The following is a 19,441-nucleotide window of genomic DNA, read 5'->3' on the forward strand; positions in this document are numbered from 1 at the left end:
CTTTACCAGTTTAGTCACAAGGGAAGCCCAATTGCCTACTTTACTTATTCAATTATTCTGAATTTCAGTATATATTTACTTTTACCATTGATATTTATACTTCTTATGTTTTCCTTTTACTAATTAGTACCTTTTCTAAACATTAAAGAACTCCATTTACTACCTCTACTAAAGTTGGGCTAATGGTGTTAAACTCCTTTAGATTTTGCATGTCTGTAAAACTCTTCTCTCTTCTCTTCAATTCTGAATGACAACTTTGCTTGGTAAATGTTGTCTTTTTCTTTCAGCACTGTGAAAGAATTCAGCAGGCCACTACCTACTGGCCTGCAATGTGACTGCTGTCAAAGCTCCTCATGTTCTTATAAGAGGTTCCCTTAGAAGCTGCTGCTTCTAAGATGCTTCCTGTCTTTAATGTTTGATGTTTACTTATGTTTCTTAGTGTGGGTCTCATTGAATTCATCTTATTTACAATTCTGGGCTCTTTAAATCTGGATGTCTGTCTCCTTTCCCAACTTAGGGAACAATTTAGCCATTATTTCTTCAGAAAAGTTTTCTGTCCCTTTCTCATTCTTCTGGAAGCTACATAATGTGATTATTGGTCCATATGATGTTGTCGTATAGTTCCCTTACCTTAATGTTTGTGCAGTCATTTTTCCTTTTCCTGAGTTTGTTAATCCTTTCTATGCTCTTTTTAGTGTAACACTGCAATATTCTATTGTATATTTCAGTTCAGTTTTATATTCTTCAGTCCTCTGACTTCTATGCAGTATTTTTTATATTTCTTGTGGTTTTTATGTTCTCACATTGTTCATGCAGTCTTCTCCTTATCTTGGTGAGCATCTTTCAGCATATTATTTTGAATTCTTTACTGGGTAATTCATTTATATCCATCTGATTATGGTCATTCTATGATATATTATCTTATTAAAGTATCTCATTCTTTTGTTTGGAATCTATTCTGTTGTTTCTGCATTTAACTTAATTGTCTCTTGTTTATCTAACTCTAGATAAAACAGTCATCTCTCCCAGTCTTGAAGGAGTGGCACTAAACAAGATGAATCTAGTCATTCAAGCCTATCCTAGATTTTGCTTTTCTTTGAAAATTTCCATATTGTCCAAGCATCAGCTAATTGCATTATCAGTATCTTTGAGTTGTTAAGGGTATGCTCAGACCTGTCAATGTCCTAAAATGAAGGACCTGACTTGGCATCTAAGATTGGGGTGATTGGAAACCCTACCTCCAGTTAGCAGCCTTTAAAGTATGCAAATTATATATGCCTCTGAGTGTAATCGTAAGTTACACATGTCAACAGAGGAAGGCAATATAGAGAAGAAAGATGGGTGGCATTCTCAAACTTCGGGTGCTTTCTCCAGGAACCGGAGAAAGCAAATGGGCAGGGTGACATTAGGCCCACTGGGCTCTGCTTGTTGAGAGAACCACCAAAGGCTGTAAGATGTGTGCCAAACAGGAAGCTTCCCTTTCAGACAAAATCTCCTGGACACACTGATAGGCCACTTTCACAGAAAGTCTGGGGTGTGTTTCAATCTCCTCTCTGTGCAGTGCCCTGGGGAGACAGCTGACCAAGAACTTACTTCTTCAGTTGTGATTATTAGAGTCCCAGGGTACCCAGGAAGCAAGTCCCTCTGACCAGAGCTTTCTCATCTCCCTTTCTCTCAAACTTAACAAAACTGCTGTATACTATGAGAATCACCATTTACCAAATACCATTGGCAAAGTTGCTCCAATCTTTGCTCAAAATCTGCCCCAGTCTTTGCTCAAAACCTATCACCCTGCACATTTAGCAAGAGTTACCATAAATCTCTAAAGTAAAGGGTCCAGGGATAAGAAAGGAAGCAACAAACAAATGAAAAAATAAACAACAACAAAAAAGAAAGAAATAGCTGGGTCCAAGATGGTGAGCAATGAGAACTCCAAGAGAGCATGAGTCTCATTATATGTTTATTTGACTATATTAGAATATTAACTGACACACCTACCAGTGCCCATAAATGGAAATTATTGTTCAAAAGGGATTAATAAATGTTGGCACCCCACTCCTTTGAAAAAGCCCTGCGCCTTCCCTGGAGGACTAAAGCATATGCTTCTGCATCACTAGCCTCACTCTTCCTCCCCTCGTCTTTACATTTTTAAGTAAATCCCTATCACCACGTGGGTGAGAAGTTCATCTGTGAACTTCTTCATTCTTTGCCCATTGAAGAAATTTTGTTATCTGTTGAGAAATCTCAGCTTCCATTTCATTACTCTTCTTCTTGAATAAAACAAAACAGAACTATCCCCAGTCCAGGGAGAGAGGCTAGGGTCCATGGAACTTAATTCAGTAACAGTATTACTCTGTTGTTACTCTGATGTGAAATATTTAACATTCATTTTACAAAACATATTTTATTATCCTTGCTGCATAAATCAATTAAAATGTGTATTGTTAAATTTATCATAAAATCCCAATTTCTGTATCATGATTGTTTGCTTAGCTCCTTTCCTACATTTTTTAGTCCTTCCTGGACCTCTTTATCTGAATCACAATTCTATAACCTGATTGCATTTTACCATCTTTAAAATAAAATTCTATGCTTTTAATATTCTTTCATATACTTTCCGTCATTTCTTTTGGTTTGTTTTATCCTTCTCAGTATTTGAGCTTTTACCATTTCTTCATATCCACGTATCACTTCACTGTCTTTCCCTGAAAAGTTTTCAACAAGTTCTTTATGTGACCAGATTTCTTCTCTTTCAGGTCCCAACATGAGTTTTGTCTTATAGAAAGCTTCCTAGACATTTCCCCCTTTTTTTTAACATAAAGTTTCTCTTCTCCATGTATTCCCTTTTATTTCCCTCTAGGCACTTAATATAAGTCATTTAAATTTTGCTTATTCTCATGCTGACCTTAAAATTCTGTCCCTGATAGACTAATATAAAATATATAACATTTTTCTATCTTGTTAATCATTCACATGACAGACTAACACAATTCTTGTAACTGTACATGCTTAAATATTTTTTTGACAGATTAATGAATCTCACATCAAGATTCCAGTGCTTCTCAGGAACTCATCATCAATGACTTGATACTACAGCACTGAACATAGAAATATGAAGCACATTTTCTACAATATCAAATACTCATTCCCTTTAATAAACATTAAAATAAATCACAGGTATTTAGTAAGAATGCTTTTGTCTACATTATATCAAAGATATCGTACATCAAGAAATGCTATAAATATCTCCCAAAAGAAGACAAAGTTTTGATAAAAATCACATCTTACATTGCTCCAGGATTCATTATGCATGCAGTGCCTGGACAGGAACATTCGTAGATGTCATTATTATACCTTAATCCCAGCATAATTCCAAGTAACTGCGTGAAAATAACTGAAAATGCCTCTAAAGTTATCATCTTTGAATACTAAATGAAATAAAAAACAGAATGGTTGCTCAAGTTATTTTCTTCAACCCCTGGTTTTTTCATGTAATTGTGACTATATTATCTAAATGCAAATACTAATTTAATAAGCTTTTATATAAAGCTCATTATTTTCTTAAGAAAATTTGCAAAGTTAGATTTTGTTATTCTTTTTGCATAAGAGTACTCTCAATACAAATGGCATTCACCTATAAACAACAATATTAATAATATATGTTTTCATTACCTGCTACTGATTTAATTCTAATAAACTGAAAAAAATATTCTGAGAAGATTAAACATTGTTTCAGTAACTATAATACTTTTAATTTAAACGCTTTGAAAAATACACAGATTCTTAAATGACAGTCAGTTTTAATATCAGAAATAGTTTTAGGATAAAATCAATTTTTTCCTAAAGGCAGAATGCTAGCATTAAAAAAATGAAACTTGAAAAAAAAATAAAACTTGAGTAGTGATGAAAGCAACACACAAAGCCCTGGTTGTTAATCAATGATGCTTTTAACTATCTCCATAGTTTTGCCTTTTGTAATAGATTTGTAATAGATTTGGAATGATACAGTGTGTAGACTTTTCAAACTGGCTTCTTTTACTAACCAAGAATCCTCTAACTAGCAAGACTCTAACTCAGATTTGATGGAGAAATCAAAAGGTTTACAACCAAGGAAAACATAAGAGAATTCAGCACCACAAAACCAACTTTACAATAAATGCTAAAGGAACTTCTCTAGGCAGGAAACGCAAGGAAAGAAAAAGACATATAAAAGATAAGCCCAAATGGTAATAGGATAATACATGCTGATAATTACCTTAAATGAAAATGGATTAAATGCACAACCAAACGACAAAGACTGCCTGAGTGGATACAAAAACAAGACTGGTATATGTACTATCTACAAGAGACCCTTGTCAGAGCTAGGGAAACTTACAGACTGAGAGTAAGGGAATAGGGGATGATATTCCACACAAATAGAAATCAAAAGAAAGCTGGGGAAGGAATGCTGTTTTCAGAAAAAGTAGACTTTAAAACAAATACTGTTATGAGAGACAAAGAAGGACCCTACAGAATGATCAAGGGTTCAATTCCAGGAAAAGACATATCAATTATAAATATGTACACACCCAACATAGGAGCTCCTGAATATGTAAGGCAAATACAACCAACCATAAAGGAAGAAACTGACAGTAACACAATAATAGTGGGGGACTTTAACACCCCTCCTTCCTCAATGGACAGATAATGCTGATAGAAAAGTAATAAGGAAACAAAGGCCTTCAATTCCAATGCACTTTAGATCAGTAGGACTTAACTGGTATTTCTAGAACATTCCATCCAAAAGCAACACACTACACATTCCTCTCAAGTGCACAGGGAACATCCTCCAGGAATGACCACGTGCTGGGCCGCAAGGTGAGCCCCGGTAAATATGAAAAAACTGAAATCACATCAAGCATCTTTTCTGATCACAATGCTATGAGATTAGAAGTAAGCTACAACAAAAATCTATTAAAGAAAAACACAGAAACATGTGGCAGTTAAACAATATGCTGCTAAACAACCAATGGGTCACTAAAAAAATCAAAGACAAAATAAAAAATTACCTAGAGACAAATGAAAATGAAAGCACAATGGTCCAAAACCTATGGGATGCAGTTAAAAGCAGTTCTGAGAGGCAAGTTGATAGAAATTTTACCTCAAAAAATAAGAAAAAATCTCAAATAAGCAATGCAAGCTTATACCTAAAACAAATAGAGGAAGAAGAAGAAATGAAACCTAAATTTAGTAGAAGGAAAAGAATCATGAAGATAACAGCAGAAATAAATGAGATATAGACAGAGAAAACAATTGTGAATATCAATGAAACTAAAAGCTGCTGATATGCAAAGGTAAAACTAAGCTGAGAAATCTTAAGCCAGACACATCAGGAAAAAAAGTGAGAGGCCTCAAAACAATAAAATTAGAAATGAAAAAAGGGAAGACACAACTGACTCCACAGAAATGCAAAGGATCATAAGAGACTACTATGAACAACTCTATGCCAATAAAATGGACAACCTGGATGAAATGACAGATTCTTAGATACGGTTTCCCCAGACTGAACCAGGAAGAAACAGAAAATGTGACCAGATGAATCACAAGCACTGAAATTGAAACTATGATTAAAAACTTCCAACAAACAAAAGTCCATGACCCGATGGCTTCACAGGTAAATTCTATCAAATATTTAGAGAAGTTAACACTTATTCTCTGAAACAGTTCCAAAAACTGTAGAGGAAGGAAATCTTCCAAACTCATTCTATGAGGCCACTATCACCCTGATACCAGACAATGATAATATATCACAAAAAACAAAATTACAGGCCAGTATTACTGATGAGTACAGATGCAAAAATCCTCAACAAAATACTATCAATTCAAATCCAACAATACATTAGATGGATCATTCACCATGATCAAGTGGGATTCATCCAACGGATGGAAGGATTTGTCAGTATACACAAATTAATCAATGTGATACCTCACATCAAAAAGTTGAAGAATAAAGACCAGATGATGATCTCAGTAAATGCAGAAAACCTTTGGACAAAAGTCAGCAATATTTGTGATAACAGCTCTCCAGAATCCGGGCAGAGTGGGAACATACCTCAACACAATAATGACCATATATAACAAACATACAGCTAACATCATACTTAATCGTGAAGAGCTGAAAGCATTTCCTTTAAGATCAGGAAAAAGACAAGGATGTCCACTCCCACTACATATATTCAACAGAGCTTTGGAAGTCCTAGCTGTAACTATAAGAAAAGAAAATAAGGTAAAGCGAATTCAAACTGGAAAAAAAGAAGTTAAACTGTCACTATTTGCAGGTGACATGATCTTGTATATGTAGGATTCTAAAGATGGTTTCAGAAAGCTACTAGAATTCATCAATGAATTTGGTAAAGTTTCAGGCTACAAAATTAATATCGACAAATTTGTTGCATTTCTACACACTAGCAATAAAAATGAGAAAGAGAAATTTAAGAAACTATTTCATGGATTATTATATCAAAAAGAATCCAATACATAGGAATAAGACCACCAAGGGCTGCCCTGGTAGCTTAGATGGTAAAGAATCCGCCTGCAGTGGAGGAGACCTGGGATCAATCCCTGGGTCAGGACGATCCCCTGAGAAGGGATGGCTACACACTCCAGTATTCTTGCCTGAAGAATTCCACGGCAGGTCGAGAAGCAAGAGTCAGAATTGAACATTGAACAATAGACTGATTCAAAATGAACATGCCAAGGCTGTATATAGTCACTCTGTTTATTTAACTTCTATGGGGAATACATCATGCAAAATGTCAGGCTGGATCATTTATTTTTCTGGAATTGAGCTGCAGGAGTTGCTTGTATATTTTTGAGATTAATCCTTTGTCTGTTGCTTCATTTGCTATTATTTTCTCCCAATCTGAGGGCTGCCTTTTCACCTTGCTTATAATTTCCTTTGTTGTGCAAAAGCTTTTAAGTTTAATTAGGTCCCATTTGCTGGATGCATGAGACAAGTGCTCAGGGCTGGTGCACTGGGAAGACCCAGAGGGATTGGGTGGAGAGGGAGGTGGGAGGGGTGATCGGGATGGGGAATACATGTAAATCCATGGCTGATTCATGTCAATGTATGGCAAAAACCACTACAATATTGTAAAGTAATTAGCCTCCAACTAACAAAAATAAATGGGAAAAAAATGTCAGGCTGAATGAATCACAAGCTGGAATCAGGATTGTCAGGAGAAAAATCAACAACTTCAGATATGTAGATGATACCACTCTAATGGCAGAAAACGAAGAGGAACTAAAGAGCTTCTTGATGAAGATGAAAGAGGAGAGTGGAAAAAACTGTCTTAAAACTCAACATTCAAAAAATTAAGATTATGACATCCAGTCCCATCACTTCATGGCAAATAGATAGGGAAAAAGTGTAAACAGTGACAGATTTTATTTTGTTGGTCTCCAAAATCATTCCAGATGGTGACTGCAGTCACAAAATTAAAAGATGCTTGCTCCTTGGAAGAAAAGCTATGACAAACGTGGACAGCATCTTAAAAATCAGAGACATCACTTTGCCTACCAAGGTCTAAATAGTCAAACCTATGGTTTTTCCAGTAGTCATGTATGGATGTAAGAGTTAGACCATAAGGAAGGCTGAATGCTGAAGAACTGATGCCTTCAAATTTGGTTCTGGAGAAGATTCTGGAGAAGATTCTGGAGAAGATACTTAGTCCCTTGACTAAGTATAACATGTCAAAACGGCTTCTCATATAAAGAAAATGCCTGCTGACGCAGGGAACACAAGTAATGTAGGTTCAACCCTTCAGTTGGGAAGATTCCCTGGAGAAGGAAATGACAACCCATTCCAGTATTCTTGCCTAGCAAATTCCACAGATAGAGGAGACTGGCAGGCTACTGTCCATGGGCTCTCAAAGAGCTGGAAACAATTCAGCGTGCACGCACACGCACACACACACACACACACACACACACACACACATAATATGTTAGAGAGAGAAGCACAAATACCATATACTTTTTCTTAAGTGGAACCTAAAAACAAATGAAAAAGCATAAAACAGAAACAGAGTTATAAATATAGAGAAGAAGCAGGTGGCTGCCAGAATGGAGGCACCTGGGGAAAGAAAGAAATAGTTGAAAGAGATTAAGAGATACAACTTCCGATTTTGAAATAAATGAGTCATGAGTAGGAAATGCAAGGTGTGGGGAATCTAATCAAGCTATGCAGTATCTTTGAAATCAAGAAAATTAGAACTATCAAGGGCACATTTCATGCAAAGATGGGTGCAATAAAGGACAGAAATGGTATGGACCTAACAGAAGCAGAAGATATTAAGAAGAGGTGGCAAGAATACACAGAAGAACTGTACAAAAAAGATCATCATGACCCAGATAACCACGATGGTGTGATCACTCACCTAGAGCCAGACATCCTGGAATGCAAAGTCAAGTGGGCCTTAGGAAGCATCACTATGAACAACACTAGTGGAAGTGATGGAATTCCAGTTGAGTTATTTCAAGTCCTAAAAGATGATGCTGTGAAAGTGCTACACTCAATATGCCAGCACATTTGGAATGTTCACAGCAGTGGCCACAGGACTGGGAAAGGTCAGTTTTCATTCCAATACCAAAGAAGGGCAATGCCAAAGAATCTTCAAACTACCACATAATTGAACTCATTTCACATGCTAGCAAAGTAGTGCTCAAAATTCTCTAAGCCAGGCTTCGACAGTATGTGAATCAAGAACTTCCAGACTTTCAAGCTGGATTTTGAAAAGGCAGAGGAACTAGAGATAAAATTACGAATATCCATAGGATCATAGAGAAAGCAATATTCCAGAAAAACATCTACTTCTGCTTCATTGTCTATGCTAAAACCTTTGACTCTGTGGATCACAACAAACTGTGGAAAACTCTTCAATAGACATGAACACCAGACCACCTTATCTGACTCCAGTTAGAACTGTACAACAGAACAACAGACTGGTTCAAAACTGGGACAGGAATATGTCAAGGCTACATACTGTCACTCTACTTATTTAACTTACATGCAGTGTACATCACGTGAAATGCCGGGCTTGATGAAGCACAAGCTGGAATCAAGATTGCCGGGAGAAAAAACAATAACCTCAGAGATGCAGATGACACCACACTTATTGAAGAAAGCAAAGAGGAACTAAAGAACTTTTTGATGAAAGTGAAAGAGGAGAGTAGTAAAAAAGCTGGCTTAAAACTGAACATTCAAAAAACTAAGATCATGGCATCCATTTCCATCACTTCATGGCAAATAGATGGTGAAACAATGGAAACAGTGAGAGACTTTATTTTCTTGGGCTCCAAAATCACTGCAGATGGTGACTGCAGCCATGAAATTAAAAGACGCTTGCTTCATGGAAGAAAAGCTATGACAAACCAAGACAGCAGATTAAAAAGCAGAGACATTAATTTACTGACAAAGGTCTGTATAGTCAAAGCTGTGGTTTTTCCCATAGTCATGTATGGATGTGAGAGTTGGACCATGAAGGAGCCTGAAAGCCAAAGAATTGATGCTTTTGAGCTGTGGTGCTGGAGAAGACTGTTAAAAGTCCCTTGGACAGCAAGGAGATCAAACCAGTTTACCCGAAAGGAAATCAATTCTGAATGGTCATTGGAAGGTCTGAAGGTGAACTTGAAGCTCCGATACTTTGGCCACCTGATGCGAAGAGCCGACTCATTAGAAAAGACTCTGATGCTGGGAAAGATAGAAGGCAGGAGGAGAAGCAGACGATAGATGAGACGGTTGGATGGCATCACTGATTCCATGGAAATCGAGTTTGAGCAAATTCTGGGAGATGGTGAAGGACAGGGAAGCCTGGCGTGCTGCAGTTCCATGGGTTTGCAAAGAGTCAGATACAACTGAGTGACTGAACAACATTCTTTGTATAATGATGTATCATTTCTAGACTTATTGTGATAATCATTTTAAATAGCAAACTCAAAAAAGGGACTAGATTTATGGATACTGGAGGCAGAGGTTGAGAGGAGGGGAACTGGATGAAGGAAATCCACAGATATTGATACTAAAAAGAACTGCTGTAACTAAACAAGAAAATCAAGTAATACAGTTAAAAAATGGGCTAAGGTCTTAAATAAACATTAATTTCTCCAGAGATGATGTACAAAACACCAAAAAGGATATGAAAAGGTGGCTCAATATCACTAGTGATTGTAAAGCTACAGTGAAAAGCAAAAATGTGATATCACCTCATACCCCTTGGAATGATTAACTACTACAAAAAATAACAACTCTTAATGAGGGTGGGATGAATAAAATATGAAATGTGAAATGCTGATAGGATTATAAAATGATGCAACCACTTTGGACCTCAGTATTATGAGTCTTCATAATCTTCATAATAATTAAAACTAGAAATACCATACGATCCAGCAAACCCACTTCTAGGTATATCTCCAAAATAACTGAAATTACTATCTCAGAGAGATCTGCATTCCCATCTCTCATGTTAATTGTAGCATTATCACAATCACCAAGATATGGAACCAAACTAAGTGATCGCTAATATATGAATTCATAAAGAAAATATCTATATATACAAATGTATAACATGATATGATTTATATGCATATATGAATAACATGAAATATTATTCAGTCATAAAAAGAATGAAATCCTGCCATTTTCAAAAACATGGATGAAGCTGGATGTATTATTCAAAGAGAAATAAACCAGACACAGAAAGACAAACATTGTATTGCCTACCTTATATGTGGGATCTAAAATATATTATACTCACAGAAACAGAGAGGAGAATCGTGGTTGCCAGGGGGTGGAGGTATGGAAACTGAGGCCTTGTTGGCCAATGTGTACAAAGTTTCTTTAAAGCAAGATAAAGATTCTACACGTCTATTTCACAACAATGCAGACAGACTTAACACTATTGCACAGTGAACATTTAATACTTAAGATGGCCAGTTTTATATAATGTGTATTTTACCAAAATAAAACCACTACAATATTGTAAGGTAATTAGCCTCCAACTAATGAAAATAAATGGAAAAATGAAGGAAAAATTTTTTTAAAAACTGACAATGTGAGGTATAAAGTAAAAAATACAGCACTGTATTCAAATATTAATTTACTAAGATGTTAGGTATAGTATACACACTTTTTTTTCTTAAAGAAGATATTAACTTTCAAAACATGATATAAGTACTGAAGAGAAGGGACATACCAGAACAAGTCCTGCAGCAAACTTTGGATCACATGCCATTCCATGATACGTTGCTCCTACATAAGTAGGATGGTCCCTGTAACTAAATAATAACATTTTTCTTGTGGATAAATGCACTTTAAGTTATTAATGACTCAATGATCTTTAAGAATTAGATTCCTTAATAAAGCTGCTTTCTTTAAAATATGAGTATTGTGTATCATGACTAATGCTCTCAATCACTTTGTAGTTGGGTAGTCTCCCCTGGTGCCTCCAAATAAAGTTCAAAAGTCAACGTTAACACTGTATGATGCACAGCTTAAAATCCAGCTCAGTGCCTCATCCTTCCAGAAATTAATCACCACTGCTGTCAACACCGGATGGACAAAGTTCTAAGACAGAAAAGTCAGGATAGATTACTGCCATGAATTTGCATGCAGTAAAACCTCAGATGGCATAAAAAGTGTTGACTGGAGGATGAAAGAGAAAGAGTGTGCAGCACAGTTATCAGGAAAAACAGAGATGGGATGCAGTAAGTGTCCACACACACATGAATCCTTAGTTAAAGCTGCTCCTGAACCTCCAAACCTGACCTTGAATTCCACAGAGACACCAGAGTTTTACAGATGTATCCATATTACTTAAGGCCTTTCAGAATCATGTTTCTGTTTCTTTCCATCGAAAATAATCAAATCAGTATACAGAAAGACTCTTGAAAGTTACAGTGCAAGCAGCTAAATAGCCACACCTTAGGTCAGGATAGAAATTCCATAAGGTCACCACATTACCTGTTTTCTCCTGTAAGCATATTTATATGGATTTATTGCATTCTGTTAACTAATGTATGCTTTGGCTATTTACCTCTGTGAAATTCTTTAAATCCACAGAGGCCCTATGTTATCCCAAGGCTTTTCATATTTTCAGTTCTTTAAACTCAGAAATAAGCAGACCACTCAGGATGCTTTAGTGTCTTACATGGTATCATCAGATTTTTATAGCTTGCATTCTGCCAACACAGTACTCACATAGTCATTTTTAAAGCTATCTTTGTTACTCTAAATAATAAATTTTGTGAACAATTTTGATATTTAACATAAATAGTTTGATAAACTTTATACCAATGAAACAAATTACTTACACTAATAAGTATGCCAAATCATGGGACCTTTTTAATAAAAATGTTTCTCTCCAGGACACAAATCTTTGTAGTACATCATGTGCATCCCCATCAGTTGAAATCTTATTTCGATCTGACCAGATCTCCAGAGAAGTTAACATAACAGACACTCGAAGCTGAGAATACATCTAAAAACAGGAGATTCATGATATATGGCTATAAGTAATCATAAATATAATACTATACATTTATATGCAATACCAGTATATCTGATTAGCTATCTTCTTTTTCAGATGAAATGCATTGGTGGGATAAACAAGTTTGCAGGAGTATACATTTCATAAAATTGCACATGTGGGACTTCACTGGTGGGCTGTAGTTAAGAATCTGCTTTTCCCGCACGGGTCGTGGATTCCACTTCCGGTCCAGGAAGAGCCCACATGCGCAGAGGAACAAAGACCATGGGTGAGGCACCAGGAGCAAACCCACGCGCCGCACCCGAGAACCAACGCAGCCAAGTAAATACGGGAGTATTTTTAAAAGTGCACCTGCTATTATTCAAACAATGCTACTGCATTTACATGAATGCTTCTTACTTAAATATGAAAAGTAAATACTCACAGTGTTGATTAGACTAAAAATATAGATAATTTTCTCAGATGCAATTGCCACTTCAGAGCCCATATAATCATACTGAAAGGCAAATTTTATTTTTTAATCATCAGTGAAAATGACTAACCTACCACATTTAAATGGATATAAAAATGTTAAAATAATGCAACATGCAAGCAAAAGGACAAAAATATAACTAAGACTTAACAAATACTTAACAAGTTCTAGACTTAAACCTAGGGACATTATATAGTAACCGATAATATAAAATAGGGCTTCCCAACTGGCTCGTACTAAAGAATCTGCCTGCCAATGCAGAAGATGTGGGTTTGATCCCTGGGTCAGGAAGATCCCCTGCAGAGGGAAATGGCAACTCACTCCAGCATTCTTGCCTGGGAAATCCCGTGGACAGAGGAGCCTGGAGGGGCTACGGTCCATGGGGTTTCAAGACAGTTAGATATGACACAGTGACTGACTAAACAACAACAACAATATTAAAATGAGATGGTGATGATTATATTCCTCTTTACACATGTAGTTGTTTAGGATCAAAAGTTAAGATTCCAAGATTGCATAATTAATAAGGGTTCCTTTTTATTCACATCCTTGCCAACAATTGCTATTTGTGGCTTTTTTGATTATAGCCATTGTGATAAGTGCAGAGTGATATCTTTCAGTAGTTCTGATTTGCATTTCAGACTTGCTGAACATCTTTTCTGTGCTCTGTAGGTCTTCCTTGATAAACTGTTCAGTTCTCTTGCACACTTTTAAATTGGGTTCTTTTTGATATTGAGTTGTATGAACTCTTTATATAGTTTGGATATTAACCCTTTAGCAGTCATAACTGGCACCTACTCTTTTCCCATTCTACAGGCTGTCTTTTCATTTGTTTATGGTTTCCTTTGCTGTGCAAAACTTTTAAGTTGTTACTATTTGCTTATTTTTCCTTGCACTTTCTTTCCCTGAGGAGACAGATAAAATAACACCGTTATGATTAATGACTGAGAGTGTTCTGCCTATATTTTCTTCCAGGACTAATATGGTTTCCTGTCTTACATTAAGTCTTTATTTCATTTTGAATTTATTTTTGTATATGGTGTGAGAAAATGTTCTGCTTTCAGTCCTACATACATAGGTGTCTTGTCTTCCCAGCATCACTTATTTTTAGGACTGCATTTTTATTTAATGTATAGTATTACCTCCTTTGTTGTAGATTAATTGACCATAAGTGCATGAGTTTATATCTGGGCTCTTTATTCAATTCCATAGACCTATGTGTCTGTGCTTATTCTTGTATCATACTATTTTGATTACTGCAGCTTAGTGGTATAGTCTAAAGTCAGGGAGTGTGATACTTTCTTCTGTTATTTCTCAATATTGATCAGGCAATTCAGGATCTTTCATGTTTCCATACAAATTTTAGAATTGCTTGTTCTAGTTTCATGAAAAATGCCATTGGTATTTTGACAGGGATTACACTTAATCCTTAAATAGCCTTGGGAGTATGGGCACTTCAACAACTGTAATTCCTGAAATCTATGAAAACAGTGTGTCTTTCCAACTGTTTAGGTACAAGTCTTTTACTTCTTTAGATTTTTTTCCTAGGTATTATTCATTCTGATGCAGTAGTAAAGGAGACAGTCTTCTTAGTCTATCCTTCTGATAGTTCATTGTTAGTAGACAGAAATGCAACAAATTTCTGTATATTAATTTTGCATCCAGCATCTTTACCAATACATTGATTACCTCTGGTAGTTTTTTGTGTTGTCTTTAGGATTTTCAGGAGAAGGAAATGGTAACCCTCTCCAGTACTCTTGCCTAGAAAATCCCATGCACAGAGGAGCCTGGTAGGCTACAGTACATGGAATCGCAAAGACTTGGACATGACTGAGCAACTTCACTTCTTTTCACTTTAGGATTTACTATGTGTAGTATCATGTCATCTGAAAACATTGACTATTTTGTTTTTTCCTTTCCAATTGGGATTCTATTTCCTTTTCTTTATTGATTGCTAAGGCAAGGACTCCCAGCACTATGTTGAATAAAATTAGCAAGCAAGGGCATCTTGCTTATCTTATCTTCAAGGAAGTGCTTTCAGCTTTTCACCATTAAGTATGATATTAGGTGTGGGTTTGTCATATATGAGCTATATTGTGTTGAGGAGCATTCTCTTTATGCCTCTTTTCTCTATAGTTTTTATCATAAATGGAAGCTGAATTTTGTAAAAATCTTCTTCTGTATCTACTGAGATGATCATATGGTTAGTATGTACCTATTGGCCATGTGTAGGTGTACCACAGTAATTTTTTTTGTGGATACTGAAAAACCCTTGTATCTCTGGGATAAATTTCACTAAACCATGGTGTATGATCCCTTTAATATAGTGCTGAAACTGGTTTGCTAACATTTTGTTGAGAATTTTTGCATCTATGTTTATCAGTGGTATTGGCTTGCTATTTTCTATTTTAAAAAAAGATTTATTTGTGGCTATGTTGGATCTTAACTGCTATGCATGGAATTTCTCTGCAGTGTGTAGGCTTCTGATTGTGGTAGCTTCTCTTGTTGCAGAGCACAGGATCTCGGCCAGCTGGCTTCAGGAGTTTCAGGGTGTGGGCTCAGTAGTTGAGCCTTGCTGGCTTAGTTGCTCCAAGACACTGGGATGTTCCCAGAGCAGGGACTGAACACATGTTCCCTGCACTGGCAGGTGAATCCTTATCCACTGAAGTACAAGTACCCATTCAATATCACAGTAATCCAAGTCTATGCTCCAATCAGTAATGCTGAAAAAGCTGAACTGTTCGATGAAGACCTACAAGACCTTCTACAACTAACATCCCCAAATGATATCCTTTTCATTATAGGAGGTTGGAATGCAAAAGTAGGAAGTCAAGAGATACCTGGAGTAACAGGCAAATTTGGCCTTGGACTACAAAATAAAACAGGGCAAAGTCTAAGAGAGTTTTGCCAAAGAACGCACAGGTCATAGCAAACACCCACTTCCAACAACATAAGAGAAGACTCAACACATGGACATCAACAGATGGTCAATACCAAAATAAGGTTGATTATATTTGTTGCAGCCAAACATGCAGAATCTCTATACAGTCAGAAAAAAACAAGACTGGGAGCTGATTGTGGCTCAGATCATGAACTCCTTGTTGCCAAACTCAGACTTAAATTGAAGAAAGTAGGGAAAACCACCAGACCATTCAGGTATGACCTAAATCAAATCTCGTACGAGTATACAGTGGAAGTGACAAATAGATTCAAGGCATTAGAGCTGATAGAGAGAGTGTCTGAAGAACTAGGGATGGAGGCTCATGAAATTGTACAGGAGGCAGTGATTATGACCATCCCCAAGAAAAAGAAATGCAAAGAGGCAAAATGGTTGTCTGAGGAGGTCTTCCAAATAGTTATGAAAAGAAGAGAAGCTAAAGCCAAAGGAGAAAAGGAAAGGTATACCCATTTGAATGCAGAGTTCCAAAGAATAGCAAGGAGAGCTAAGAAAGCCTTCCTCAGTGATCAGTGCAAGAGAAAAGAGGAAAACAATAGCATGGGAAAGACTAGAGCTCTCTTCTTGAAAATTAGAGATACCAAAGGAACAGTTCATGTAAAGATGGACACAATAAAGGACAGTAATGTTATGGATCTAACAGCAGAAGATATTAAGAAGACGTGGCAAGAATACACAGAAGAACTATACAAAAAAGATTGTCATGACCCAGATAATCACAACAGTGTGATCACTCACAAACTCACAAATTCAAGGTATCCTTGAATAGGAAGTCAAGTGGGCCTTAGGAAGCATCACTACAAACAAAGCTAGTGGAGGTGATAGAATTCCAGATGAGCTATTTCAAGTTCTAAAGGATGATGCTGTGAAAGTTCTACACTCAATATGTCCAAATTTGGAAAACTCAGCAGTGGCCACAGGACTGGAAAAGGTCAGTTTTCATTCCAACCCCAAAGAAAGGCAATGCCAAAGAATGTTTAAACTACCGCACAATTGCAGTCATCTCACGCTAGTAAAGTAATGCTCAAAATTCTCCAAGCCAACCTTCAACAGTACATGAACCGTGAACTTCCAGAGGTTCCTGCTGGTTTTAGAGAAGGCAGAGGAGCCAGAGATGAAACTGCCAACATATGCTGATCTTCGAAAAAGCAAGAGAGTTCCAGAAAAACATTTACTTCTGCTTTATTTTCTATGCCAAAACCTTTGACTGTGTGGATCACAATAAACTGTGGAAAATTCTTAAAGAGATGGGATTATCAGACCCCTGACCTGCCTCCTGAGAAATCTGTATGCAGCTCAAGGAGCAACAGTTAAAACTGGATATGGAACAACAGACTGGTTCCAAATGGGGAAAGGAGTACGTCAAGGCTGTATATTGTCACCCTGCTTATTTAACTTATATTCAGAGTACATCATGTGACATGCTAGGCTGGGTGAAGAACAAGCTGGAATCAAGATTGCTGGGAGAAATATCAATAACCTCAGATAAGCAGATGAAACTACCCTTATGGCAGAAAGCGAAGAATAACTCAAAAGCCTCTTGATGTAAGTGACAGATGAGAGTGAAAAAGTTAGCTTGAAACTCAACATTCAAAAAACTAAGATCATGGCATCCGATCCCATGACTTCATGGCAAATCGACGGGGAAACAATGAAAAGAGTGACAGTATTTACCAGTTTGGGCTCCAAAATCCTGCAGATGGTGACTGCAACCATGAAATTAAGATGCTTTCTCATTGGAAGGAAAGGTATGATCAACCTAGACAGCATATTAAAAAGCAGAGGCATTACTAGCAAAGTCCATTTAGTCAAAGCTATGGTTTTTCCAGTAGTCATGAATGGAGGTGAAAGTTGGACTATAAAGAAAGCTGAGTGACAACGAATTGATGCTTTTGAATTGTGGTGTTGGAGAAGACTCTTTGAGAGTCCCTTGGACTGCAAAAGATCCAACCAGTCCTTCCTAAAGCAAATCAGTCCAGAATATTCATTGGAAGGACTGATGATGAAGCTGAAACTCCAATACTTGGCCCCCTGATGTGAAGAATAGACTCATTTGAAAAGATCTTGATTCTGGGAACAATTGAAAGTGGGAGGGGAAGGGGGAGAAAGAAGATGAGATGGTTGGATGGCATCACTGACTTGATGGACATGAGTTGGAGTGAGCTTCAGTCATTGGTGATGGACAGGGAAGCCTGGTGTTCTGTAATCCATGGTTTCACAAAGAGTTGGACATGACTGAGTGACTGAACTGAACTGAATTACCAGGGAATCCCTGCAATTTTCTGTTTTTTTTTTTTTTTTTTTTTTTTTTATGATATCTTTTTTTGACTTTCCTGTCAGGGTGATGCTCTTCTCATGGAATAAATTCAGAATGGTTCCATCCTCTTCAATTTTGTGGGATAGTTTGAATAGGATAGATGCTAACTCTTCTCAAGTTTTTGGGGAAATTCACCTGTGAAGCCATGAGCGTTTGTTTTTGGGGTGTTTTAAAATTGTAGGTTCAATTTCATTACTTATAATTATTCTGTTCACATTTTGTATTTCTTCCTGGTTCAGTCTTGGGAGATTGTACATTTTTAAGAATTTTCCCATGTCTTCCAAGTTGTACATTTTATTGGTGTATAGTTGTTCAGAGTAGTCTCTTATGATCTTTTATGTTTCTTGGTGTTTGTTGTAACTTTTACTCTTTCATTTCTGATTGTATTGACTTGGGACCTCTCTTCTTTTTCCTTGATTAGTATGCTTCTTTTCTATTCTTCTTTTAGTACCTATTTCATTTGTTTTAGTTCTACTATTTATGATTCTATCCTTCTACTAATTTTGAGTTTTATTTGTTCTTTTACTAATTCCCTTAGCTGTTAAGTTTAGATTGTTATCTGAGATTTTTCTTGTTTCCTGAGATAAGCTTGTGTCAAAACCTGTGTCATAAACTTCTCTCTTAGAAATGCTTTTGTTGTATCTAAGATTTATGGACGGTTGTGTTTTCTTTTCATTTGTCTCCAGGCAGTTTTTATTTCACCTTTGATTTTGTGGTGACCCATTGACTATTAACAAGTTCATTGCTTAGCCTGTATGATGTATTTAGTGGTTTCTTTCTTTCTTTTTTTTTTTTTTTTTTAGTATTTTTCTTGTAGTTCACTTCTAGTCTCATTGCATGTGGTCAGAAAAGACGCTTGACATGATTTCTGAAATTTATCAAGGCTGGTTTTATAGTCTAGCATGTGATCTATTCTGTAGAATGTGCCATGTGCAGTTGGAAAAACTTGCCATCTGCATCTTTTGGATGGAATGTTCCATATATATAGAATGTGTCATTAAAGGCTTTTGATTTCTTATTGATTTTCTGTTTGGATGATCTGTCCATTGATGTAAGTGAGGTGCTAAATTGCCTACTATTATTGAGTTACTGTCAATTTCCCCTTTTATGTCCATTAATATTTACTTTATGGTTTTGGATGCTTCTATGTTGGGTGCACAGATATTTACATT

At 36.5% G+C, this 19,441-nt stretch overlaps 1 protein-coding gene across 1 annotated transcript in view; it reads right to left on the reverse strand.

Moving 5' to 3' along the window:
- The window catches only part of LOC136176387 (A disintegrin and metallopeptidase domain 3-like), a 143,244-nt gene that overhangs the window by 82,499 nt on the left and 41,304 nt on the right, over positions 1-19,441 (reverse strand). Inside the window, exons 8-11 of the mRNA XM_065946538.1 lie at positions 12,949-13,020; positions 12,349-12,515; positions 11,232-11,313; positions 3,289-3,428 (exon numbers count right to left, since the gene is read on the reverse strand). Coding sequence (XP_065802610.1) covers positions 3,289-3,428; positions 11,232-11,313; positions 12,349-12,515; positions 12,949-13,020 — 461 coding nt within the window. The remainder of the gene's footprint in view (positions 1-3,288; positions 3,429-11,231; positions 11,314-12,348; positions 12,516-12,948; positions 13,021-19,441) is intronic.

Source organism: Muntiacus reevesi, chromosome 10 (assembly GCF_963930625.1).
Source record: "Muntiacus reevesi chromosome 10, mMunRee1.1, whole genome shotgun sequence".
Classification (NCBI taxonomy): Eukaryota; Metazoa; Chordata; class Mammalia; order Artiodactyla; family Cervidae; genus Muntiacus; species Muntiacus reevesi.